This window comes from Haliaeetus leucocephalus, unplaced genomic scaffold (genome assembly GCF_000737465.1).
Source record: "Haliaeetus leucocephalus isolate CR32 unplaced genomic scaffold, Haliaeetus_leucocephalus-4.0 Scaffold566, whole genome shotgun sequence".
In the NCBI taxonomy this organism is placed as follows: domain Eukaryota; kingdom Metazoa; phylum Chordata; class Aves; order Accipitriformes; family Accipitridae; genus Haliaeetus; species Haliaeetus leucocephalus.
In genome coordinates, this window is record NW_010973002.1 from 3,413,781 (window position 1) to 3,425,951 (window position 12,171).

At 39.1% G+C, this 12,171-nt stretch overlaps 1 protein-coding gene across 1 annotated transcript in view; it reads right to left on the reverse strand.

Moving 5' to 3' along the window:
* Positions 1-12,171, reverse strand: part of DNAH11 (dynein, axonemal, heavy chain 11) — a 159,472-nt gene that overhangs the window by 136,248 nt on the left and 11,053 nt on the right. The window contains 13 exon segments of the mRNA XM_010577660.1: positions 415-526; positions 528-746; positions 1,936-2,273; positions 2,276-2,318; positions 2,755-2,790; positions 2,792-2,860; positions 3,365-3,523; positions 4,343-4,456; positions 4,581-4,685; positions 4,687-4,719; positions 6,576-6,639; positions 10,082-10,230; positions 11,018-11,185. Coding sequence (XP_010575962.1) covers positions 415-526; positions 528-746; positions 1,936-2,273; positions 2,276-2,318; positions 2,755-2,790; positions 2,792-2,860; positions 3,365-3,523; positions 4,343-4,456; positions 4,581-4,685; positions 4,687-4,719; positions 6,576-6,639; positions 10,082-10,230; positions 11,018-11,185 — 1,609 coding nt within the window.

Sequence of the window (12,171 nt, forward strand, 5' to 3'; positions counted from 1 at the left end):
AATGGACTATATATAATTCTGACCACCAGTTTAGTGGATAGTCCCTTACTTGTCTAAGAGATTAAGTTTCCACTACGTGCACCTTTACAGACTTCAACATGGCACCCAAGGTGGAAGCTCACAGCACAGGAACCAAGAGATAAATATTCAGCTACTCTAAACTAGCTATGTGTAAAGCATGAAATGGATGACTTCATTCTGCTGCTCACAGCTGCAGAAGTGGGTGAAAACATGAGTAAGCCTTTGGAAATGAATGGGACTGTGCCTCTATAAACTGTGTAACTGAGAGAACAGATGAGGCTCAGGATTTGAAGACGGATGTTATTAAATGAGTTTGCAAGTAAAAATAAGCTTCTTGCAACTTGCAATTAATTGGATTCATTATTTCCAAACACAAGAGGAGAGGCTGTTCCTGGCAGTGTTCTGTTCCCAGGTGTGCTGCTACCCTTTTCACCTGGGCAGACATCTGGAAAACATCACCCAGGAGCTCATCTATTAGGTCATAAAAGCCATCACCAGCCTCTTTTATCTAGAGAAGGTTTAAAGTTAATCTCTGGGGCATTAAGGATCATTCGTGTTTGAAAAAGTGGAGCTGGCTTCAAACTTTCTTCTGTGTTCTCCAAAAAGAAGTCTAAGGAATGCATTATGGTGTTATATAAACCATCAGCCACAATGTCATCAATGCACTGTATATAAATCTTCCAAGAGGCTGAGGAGGAATCTGTTTTGAAGGGCTTTAAATTTCCCTAAATAAGCAGAGAAAAAACAATTGAAAAGTACTTTAATATATGGTTGTGTTAATGTGTATCTTCATTCAGTACACCTCCTTGTTTCAGTATTATTTTATATAATTGATGTATATCACAAGACAACACTCAAATATCTCTCGTATCACGTATACTCCTGGACCGCACTTTGGTCAGTGTAGGAGACTCCTGAACCTCCTTGGAATCACATTTACACCAGCTAAGCTCAGTGCAAGGGTGAAGGTATCCCTGCATTGAAAAGGCCACAGGTTGGCAGAAAGTTATCATAAAATACAGCAACTTTGACAGAATAGCCACATTTTGTAAGAATACTTCTGCATGTTTGTTCTGCATTGCAGTATCAACCCTTGTTATATTTAACTAAATGTTAAAGAGACCTTTTTTCTGATCCTTTAAAATAAATATCAATAGTATAAAGGCAATGATACAAATAAAATTAGGTCTGAAACTGAACTAAAAGGTACTGCAGATAGTAACACTCAAATTAATGTCAATAACAGACACATAAACTTGTTGCAGTAGACACAGAAGCAGGTCCCTCAAAATATTAGCAAAAATGGGGCACAGAGACAAAAAAAACCCCTGCTTCTGCATTCACACCTTAATGCAAGTTAAGTTCTTTGATTCAGTCTCTGTATGACATATCACTTGTAGTCATGTAATACAACAGTTCATATTTATATATGTTATAATTTGATTTAGTATTCATAAGTAAACTGGTGAATTAAATTATCAGCTGTATATTTTTAATTACACATATAAGAAAGGAATATTCACATTTCAAATCAAACTTTTTAAACAATATATCTAGTGCAAGAAAGTGTTTCAGGACAATTTCTCCAGCTGCAGAAATTACTTCACCTGCAGGGATCACAGCAACAACATAGCTCAGAGTTACAAACATGAGATAGCAGCACTATCATGACTGCAGCTTGCCAGTCATTCCCAAACTACCAACTTTTAAAAGCACTAATGTTCTTTTCAAACGTTGCCCCGAATTATTCTCTCTTCTCCCTATTTGTCTTCAAACATCAGTCTTAAAGAACTTCTACGGAGTTTGTGCAATTACACAAATAATCAAACAAAATCATACAACTGACCAAGTATTAATGGTCAAATATTTAACACCCATATCACCACATCAAAATACAGCTCACTTGGCCGTTACCTCAACAAGAAGATGGATCTGGTAGCTATCTTCTTGCAGCATTTTGTATATTTTAGCAAGTCTTTCTCCTTTGTCATCCAGGTATAACAGAGCTTCTTTTTTACCCTTCCTGAAAAAGAGGGCATGTTCCATCCAAGCCTTCATAATTCCCTGGATTGATTCAACATTGTCCTTTGATTGCTGAAAACTCTGCCCCAAATCACACACTGCCATTTTCGCTTGTTTGATGCAGTCTCAGCAGGTTGTCGCCTGCCCTGTGCGTATTTCTTCCACTTCTTTCAGCTGGTCATCAATAGTTCTCAGCTCTTTTTCAATCAGAGGATATTCTACCTCTGCATTAGTCTCTTGTACAGCTGAACGAGAAGTTCAGGGCTTCCGATACACTGTTCACAGGAAAGACACGCACAAGATAAAATCCCTCTAATGTTCCACACCTGATTATGCACTTTTCTGGGCAGAACAGCTATTAGAGGGAGGCCTATAGACTATGAAAGGGAAACCATGCAGACCTTGAATGTCTCAAAACAGAACAGGCTGCCAGCTAGAAGGTAAGCTACGGGAAGGCAACTGGACCCACAGCTGGAAGATGCAGACCGGTACTGCCCCCGGTACCTAACGCTCAGCTGTGGCCAGCACAGCAAGCTGAAGCGTAAGCTGTGGGTGGGATTCTGTTAGACAAAGATGCGATACTTCCTTTCAACAACAGGGTAGTTAGAGCCATGCACATGCTCACCTACACACGCGCAAGTTGCAAGGGCAGGGCGGGAAGAAAAACAAAACCCAAAACACACACTGCTAATGTATCCCACCACGACGAACCTTTGCAAAACTGTTCCTTTTCTCACACATAGCTAAAAGCAGGATCTGGAATGCTGGGTTGGTTCAACATTAAGAGATGTTTCACCTCTCTCAATAAAGCCACTAGCTAGAAGAAGGAAAGAAACAGTTTTACTTATATTTACCCTTTCAGAAGCCTCAACAGAATGACTTTTTGTTTACTTTGTATTTAATCTCAGATACAAAGGCATTACAATATCTATTTGATGACTGGAGTATAAAAAAAGTATACAGGAGACACCTTTTAATTAGTAGTCAGCAATTTAAAGGTAGGAACTTAAGGGATTTTTGAAGTTTGATAACTTAAAGAACCACTGCATTTTACAGGGGAAGAGCTAACTGTCTTTATTATATTCCTCCATGTGTCTCTGGGGAAACCATTTACTACTATAATAACCTTCTTCACTGTTTAAAGGAAGAATTGTCCCTCCAGCAGGTATAGGGCAACTAGATTTCCCAACTGGAAAACAAAGACAACAAAATGAGTAAGATTTAACATTTACTTATACCCTAGAATATTGCTGTCATTTTATGAATATGAAGCCAAGGAAAAAGATCAGAGAGAGGTTTAATCACAATTATACATACAGACCTTAGGATCAAAATTAACACTCAGGAGGCCATTTCTGGGATTACACTTAATTAGAAGTTGGTCTAAATTAAACTGACAAATTTCATCCTCCTGGACTTCCCATTCACAATAGGTCTGATCTTCATATTGGTCAAGGAATTTCGACATCTTAACATATTTCTGAGAAATAAAAAGCAGCTTCTGGACTTTCTAAGACTCTGCAAGGAAAAAATCCACACCAAACCAGTTTTCTTCATTTAATGATAGCAACTCACAACAAAATCATGGTGAAAAGTTTTAGTTTCCCACATTATTCATTTCTAGATGAAGTTCTATGTATGCTGGCCATTTTTAAGCTAGCCATAGCCTTACTGAATTGAACCAGAGGGGGAAAGATGCATAAAGCAAGAAGTGAGAATGCTGGGAACAATAAAATTCTGGGAAAAAAGAGGGATATGTCCCCATTGTATCTTAATAGCTTTGTCAGTGGTCAACAGTTGGAATGGTTGTTACTCAGTTTAATTCAGGTGGGTCTAATTCTCCTACAGGAGCTTTCCATCCTTTGTGCTGCCACCTAAAAGCATGCTTGCTGAAGGATCAGGAAAGGAGGGAGTGACAGGGCACAATTTTCAAATAACTTGGATGACTAGGTCCCACATAGATATCTCTGAAAGTGTTGTCACCATAGAACAATAATACTTTTTAAATGGGATATGTTAGTGTTGTCCTAAAGCAGTGAAATTCCTGGTTTTGTTAGTTATTGACTAATCAAAAAAATCCTCAAGGAAATCTCTTACAGTTCTTAAAAGGCAGCTCTGAGAGTACTACCAAGTGCACTTCAATGCAGAAACAAAAAGTTTCCAGAATATACCACAAAACTTGAACTGTACACATGTGCAACATGGATGTATAAGTCCAGTTGGGTAAGAGATCATATCACGCAGATCATGCTTGTTCAGTGATTAGCAATGCCTTATTTAAAAGCTGTTAACTTTCTACTAAATCAGTGACTATGAACACTTACGGGTGAGGCAGACTCTAGAAGTGGGACCAAAATGTCTGTATTCCTTCCTTCAGTTCTTTAGACCATTTAAGGTTTCCTAACAAGGTTTCCTAAAATAGCTGGCATATTTTTTTAAATTATTTAATTCCCTCCTTCTGCCTGTTTATTAGAACAGAAATAAAGTCATTATGAACCAAGAAGAACACAATCTTTTATTTTCGCATTGTGGCATACCTTTTTAATGTGTTCATCATGTATACATCTGCAGTTATCCAATTCTTCATCAAACATTTCCTATAAAATGTTGTAATTTGGGCTAAATACCTCCATGATGACAGGGTTTTTTTAGAAGGCTTCCAAAGATAGTTAAAAGCTTAAAAAGAAAATAAATAGAAAAAAAAAGAAAAGAAAACAGCAAAGTAAGCTTTAGAGTTCTCTTTCTGTAATACCATTCTCAACCTGAAATCTCATCCAAAATGTTTCTGAAGTACAAGGGCTGGAACTGTACCAAGCTATACTATTGGTACATGCTATGTGCTGATAAACAGACTACATATTTCCAAATATACTCTTAAATTGTGCTAAACAGATGAATTCTAGAATGCTAAAGAATGGTAGGTTAGCTTAAATCCTAGAAAGTACAGAACTAGGAATCCAGATCCAGGCATATACCCCCCACACTAAATGCTTTCTAAATCCTACCCTGTATGTTTCTAACTTGTGTGTTTTCTCCCCTTTTTCCAGATATATTCTCCTTCATAAGTCACTAGCATCTTCCTCCAGTGTCTCACACAAATTCAAAGTCTTAATTGCATGTTAATGGTTTTTTTTCTGAAAAACAAACAAACAAACAAAAGCCTACAATTGTAAAAAATTACCAAATAAGAGGCAAGCAGAAGTGACTTCTCTGAGGATAAGTCATCTTCCATTCTCTTCACTATGTTTAAAGTTAAGACAAGTTACCCGCCTTTGAAAGAGTACATTTAATGCGGTATGTATTACCTGAATTCAGTGAGGAAGTAAGTTTGGAAAGAAACAGGGTAAATGCCAGCAAGAAATGGAAGATACTCATTTAACTGCTAACAATGCCAAAAGTGACACCCCGAGGAAAATACATTTCCTCAAAATTTGTATTTAAGTATTAATTATTACTGCCTTCTGCTTACCACAACTAATTTGCAATGCTTCGACACAGTTTGAGTGCGATGTATACAGTGACACAGAAATGTATGTCTAAAAGAGACTTCAGGAGTAATTAGTCTGTGTTCCTCCCCCATGACAAGGTCTGCTGTACCTATGCAATTTCCAAGAGATGTTTTTCTAACCCTCTCTGGAAGAATTTTTCAATAATGAAGAGCCCGTCACCTCCCCTAGCAATCTATTCTAGCAATTCATTATGCTTGGCATAAAGTGGTTTTCCCAGTCATCAGACTTGAACCTTCTGCACTTTAAGTTCAGTTCATTATGTTCTGGATGTAGAGAACAGACTATTTCCTTCCCGTACGCAGAAGTTTAATGTATTTGAAGATTTATGTCTGTTCTCTGTCTTTTCTTCTTCAGCCGCAATAACCATCAACAAATCCTCTTTCCTGAAATGTAATGCTTATACCTGGCCACAATACTCCATTGGAGGGCCATCAAGGGTGATTAAAATGTGAGATTTCTCCTTATGCCTTTCAGGACAATCACCCATTTGAACATCTTTCTTAATAACATGACATCACTTACTCAGGTTCTACATAGGACAACTCCTAAATTGTATTTTGAAGAACTGTTTCTTATCAGTCATTCCCTGTCTTACATTTTAATTATTCCCATTTAAGAATAACACATACTACTGCAAAAACACACTCCAACTACCCAGGCTAACTGTATGCCACACTGGATGGAGAGCCTGGACACATCTGCCATCCATGAGACTCTGTGCCTTGTGCAGTCAAATGCAAATACAGAATGTTAGTGAAAGGGAATCTCTCTGTTTCTTTGAACTACATTTTAGATCTGGCCTTAGCTGTGGGTTAACTTCTGGAAAGAACCCGTATTCAGAACATCATTAAAATGACACCAGAATCAAAGAACTCAGTTTGATTCTGCAGCTGAAATACATGTTAGTATTCCAAGGCATTCAATTCACAAATAGTTTACTCAGATATAAAGTATAATTTAAGCAATGCACAAAACTTTTCCTAATAATAAATGAAGAACAGTTTCGTGTGTATGGGTACTGACCTTGAACATGGATTCTAAACCTCAACAGTCATGAAATCCTACACAAAGAACCGAGGCAAGACATCTGTCAAGATCTGGGGTTTATTATCCAATATAATAATCTTCAAACTCCTGTAATGTTAAAAAAAAAAAAAAGTATAAAATGCATGTCTTTCCAATGGGAAGAAAAGCTAATGGGCAGCATATCGTTGTGTTAAAGACATAGCTCGCCTCTGTCACTGAACAAACTTCTGAGATTTTGTTTTTCAGTATTATTTTAACTGATGAACAATGATCAATGCTATCTAACAGCGATGCTTTTGGGTTTTTTTGTTTGTTTGTTTTACAGACACTGAGTTAACAACTGAAGCATTTGCTTAGCAATACAGATTATTTTTAAATAATAGCGTAAGATCTATACGTATGTGTACCAGTGCAAGAACAATATGTGTGTGTACTAGTGACACCTTTGTTTAAGAAGCTTGATAAGAGCAATAGCCATCTATGCCAGGTAATATTACTCCTTACATTTATGCTGTTTCATCCTATTAACCCTCCCGTTAAAGAAGAGCTTCTCAATAAGTTTTTACAAGCCCAAATTATCTCTGCATATTATCATTAATTAGGATATTATGAGCATCAAACTTCAGCTACTCAGATGTTTGAAGTCAACTCACTAAGTAAACAGTATCTTTTGACTCTGACTCATTACTACAATTAATTAATCTTAAGAATCTGCAGCTACCACATGTATTAGGCAACAGAACAACAGTCTTTTTCTATAGCACAGCTGTACTTTCTTAATACTCAAGGTAATTAACCATGTTCACAGACGAGAACTTTTGGAAAAATAATACCAGAGCAGAAAATACAGGTGCATATTAATGCAAGTTCATGCTGGCTCTAAAGGGAGAGCTTCCACACCTTCTGCTTTGTCCTGTTGGCAGCACAAACAGTAACATGTACATGTAAAGCTACACTTCTTCCTTTGTTAAATGGGTTAAACATTGATCATCTCTGAGAAAACATCCTTTTTTTCTTTACAGCTTGGCTGCATCTCTACTGTTGCAAGCCAATAAGTAAATAAACAAAAAAAAATAGAAGTACCAGTAGCCAAGGTGGTCATTTAAATAAAATCCAGCACCTTTGGAAAGGCATATCAAATTAACTTTTTTATTTAATAATCATCTTCCTTTCTAACACCCCCACTCCCCCCCAACTAACATCTTTCTTCTTTGTTTGGCCTTTTTTTTTTTTAAACACACTGCACAAACACACACTTATATACCCAAACCACATGACAGGATGAACTACATGCACTTCTCCATCGCAAATAAAGAAATTCAAATTTAGTTCTGTGACTGGGTGTGATATGTTTTTAAAAATATATATATTTAACACATCAAGAATCCATTTAAGACAGTCAGTCCAAGAAGCCCACATTTGTGCCCTGAAAGCTAAGCACCCTCTGGTCCTCTTTGGGGTCAGACCCCCCCTTGTCATGCCACAAACCAGACCATTGCTCTGTCCTGGATTTTGGGCAGTTCCATCCACATATTAACTGAACACGTACTGCACATTGCCTATGCAGAAGCATGTAAAACTTGTTCTTGGAAATATGTGGACACTATTCATATATATCACACACTGAATAGCACAAACCTTGAAGCTTCTGACAAACAAATCAGCTATAAGCTGACAGCTATTGTTTGATAAAGCTCCTGATTAGCATTGTCAAACCCAAAGGCAAATAGTTTCTGACGAACTTGAGAAAAAAAAAATTAGCAATGACAGTAAAAAAAGCACAGTAATTGGTACTTGGTATTCCACTTGTACTTCTTCTGCAACACTAAGCCTGCATACATGAGTGTGGCGCAAACTTGAAAACTAATACTCATTGACTATGCTTTACTTGGCAATAAGCTGGAAAGTCAATAAACTTACAACGCAGAATGATTGTTCAGAAACGTGCTATAAAGGCTGCTTTTGTCCGAAGTCAGTTGAGTCACTAAGGAAGGACTCACTGCCTCAAAACCACATCAGCTTAAACCGTCTTTCTTACAATCTAGGTCCGGCCAAATATGATAATTGCTGTACTTTAATAACAGTTTTAAGCTGCTAGTTAAAGTGCCTCACCACCACTTACATTTATATACCGAGTATGCAGGGAAACCTCCACGGAGGTAAAGGCAAAACCACACAAACTACATACAGACCTGAGAATGGGTGTCTTGAAACCCCATCTCCCGCAGATGCTTCTGAGCATCCTGCTGCCTCAGAAGGCAAAAAAAGCAAAACCAGCAGCAGGTCTCTGCTGCCACTCACTTCTCCTTTCCGAGGCAGCTTTGTAGCTTTGTGCAGGGATTAGCAGGAATTTAGTGTGAATTGTAAGGGATTTTATCAGGAGTGATGAAATTTAGTAGTACAGTATAGCGAGTCCTGACCTTAAGACACGGGAAGCTTTGCTAGGGATTTTAAAGCAGTTCCAGGATTTTACCCCAAAGACATTAACAACTTTGCAAGACTTCTGCATGAATTGACCTTGTGCCATTCATTGAGTTCAAATCTGGTTTACGACCATTGTTCTGGGTTTTTAATTACCTAGATTAAGCCACATATTTGCAAGAAAAATCAGTGCGCAGACACATAGAATACATTTCCTACCACATCTAACAGAACAGTAAATTTCTATATTTCATTAATATATTATTATTAAAAATATAAATTATTTTAATAATAATAACTTTAAGATTTCTGTTAGGTCTGTTTCAGGAAATTTGCCTGTTAAAATAACACCTTATCCAAAATATGTATTCATTTCACACACAGGACTCTCTCTCCTATTGCACTGCCAAAAATACCACACAGCAAGTCCAAGCTCCTAAATGCCAGCAAAGCTTATACCCACACATCTCCTCATTGTCTGCACCTGTGCAAACCCAGTACGACTTGTGGGTACAGAGGTGTCAGGAGCACGGGGAAATGGCAGGGACATCGCTAGGAGAATCAGCTGGCCTGAAGATTTTGGGGGAGGAATGGGGGGGGGTAAGAAAAAAAAAAAAAAAAAAAAAAAAAAATCAGTCATCCGATAGAGAAGAATAATTTCATTTAACTGAAGTTCAGTCAGGAAACAGATTAGAAAAGGTATGTTTTTACTGTAGCTTATTTGCGTTGATTGAATCCCGCTTGTGATGGTGATCTTTCGGATCAGGATGGCACAGAAGAGAGTCATCGCAGGGGACCCATTAAATCTGCAGCTGGTGCTGGGGCTGCCTCATCTCCCCCCCAGCTGCTGCCTTGCCTCCCCTGGCTGGGGCACACACCTGCGAGGGCGCAGACCTGGGTTCACCAGCCTCCTCGCTTCGAGAGGGATTTAATCAATACCTCCCCGCTCTCAAAGGCAGTGCCCTGCTCCACAAAGCTGTAGGGCAAAAAGGAAGGAGAGCGCGAATTTGGCTGCCGTTCTGGCAGCCGTGCCAGGCGGAGCAGCAAGCCGCCAGAGCAGCCCAGGTGCTTGGGGCACTCACCGGGCAGCTCTGCTCTCCCCGCTGCGCGGGGCTGCCCAGCCTAAACGCCGAAAGCATCCCGCGCCCTGGGACCAGAGCCCGCTCTGAAGGCAGCCGAGAGCGCTAGCCAGCGGGCAGCGAAGCCAGCTACGTAACATGACAGGGTATTTCTGTATTTGAATTTGCGTTAAAAGTGGATTAAATCCTTCAGAAAACACCATTTTCCAAATTTCCAGATGCTTATAGCTGTTAATCAACACCAAAGTCTGGAAAATTACCAAAAACACCGCACAACCAACATCTATGAAAAGAACGGTAATAAACATTCTTTCTGATATATCAGATATACGTACCATGGCGATTAGTGAGCACACTGTCAGGAATTATTTTAGCTATTCCTGCAAGACATTGCTAAATAGCAACATTTTAAAAACCTTCTCTATCTTTCAAGTAGAATCAACTGATTTATTATATACAGTTCTGGTGTAAATAAATTACATCCTAACACTCAGGGGAAAAAGCTCACAGAACTGGCTGTCAGTTCTGTATGTTGTATGTCAATAATTAACTTTTTTTCTTTTTTTAATTTTGGGCAATGTTGGTGGGGGATTTTGTTTCACTTTATCCAAATTTATTTTATTCACTTAAATCTATTTTATTCACTCGAATTCTGTGGCGAGAGCCATCTGAATGCTTCTCCACATGTGGCACTTCTAAATAATTCAGCCATCTGATCAGGAGAAAGCATCCAGAAATCTTTTCTTAAGAAAATTAATTTCTGGTTTGAAGAAGAAGTGGTAGACACTGAACCCAGCTGTGTTGAAAGCCTATCTATCTCATGCCTTGTTCCATTCAGCACTATGAAACTCTCAGTTTCACAGCCTCCAAGTTCACAGATACTTTTAAATAAACAAGGAAATAATAGCACAAATGCCTATGTGCAGGATGCAATATTACCATAGTACTGTAATCTGAAGGATCGCATGTTCTCTTCCTGAAAACTTTGCAGCTTTCCAGAAACTCTTCATCCATTCTGCAGACCTACTCGCTTAAAATTTTCCCCTCGATTCCACTAAACTCCAGCTTTTCCAGCTTTTGAAATTCCAACATGTTAAAGAAAATTTCCTAGATCAAATGAATAAAAATTAATTAATGGTATGCCTCTACCAAAACCAGTAATGAACCCGATGTTTGAGATGGTTTTTGCCTCATTTGACCTTCTCTCTTCTTGTTTGGCAGAATGAGAAGTTAAAATCTGTGCCATCTTAAACAATTAATATGAAAAAAAGTGGAGGAGCAACAGGTAATTTCAGCAAGGCTTTATCCTGGTTGAGTCACTTATAGGATTAAAACACAAGTGGAAATGAATTGTCCAATAGAACATACAAATTCAACTCCATTTTATCAGATTAAGTTAAAAAAGGCCTAGATAAAAAAGAGCAAGCACTACTAAACACATACTTTCATGTATAAACACATGATCTATTATCATAACACAAAATGTTGCTATGAAAATTAAACATAAATCTTTCTCAGAGGAGTAAAATTGAACCTGCTTCAACCTCCCTTGTAACATGTGCAAAATTAATTTCTATGGTCTCTGACTTGACCTGAGTGAAGTAATTGTTTCATGCCCCAAAGGGATGAAAAGAACTGGTTCCTTGTGTGTTTAGAAGTGTGCAACACCTATTCTCTGCAGGAGCAAACCAGCCATGGGTTCCCCAAGCAGCTCCTGGCGGACTGCAGACCCCGAGGCTCAGGGTCAGGATCTACAGACTTCGCTCGGCTGCCCCCCCCCGCCCCGAGGGACCTTCTTGCCCGGGGCAGGGCTCTCCGTGGCCCATCCGATTGTCAAGAACCAAGACCGTCAGCAGGAGTCAGCTCGCGCGGCACGGCTGGACGCGATGGCTCCGATGGGCGCAAGCAGCCACACCTGCAAAACTGCTGGCACAGGACGCTGCCCCTAAGCATGGGCAGCCGCCCCCAGCCAGAGCACCTCGACTTGTCTGTCTGCCGACGGACAGCCGAGAGCCACTGCCTTCACCCCAAATCCCTTTCAGAGAGAGCTCTGGCAGGCGCTGTCAGGCGCTGTAAGACTGGATGTCTTACTC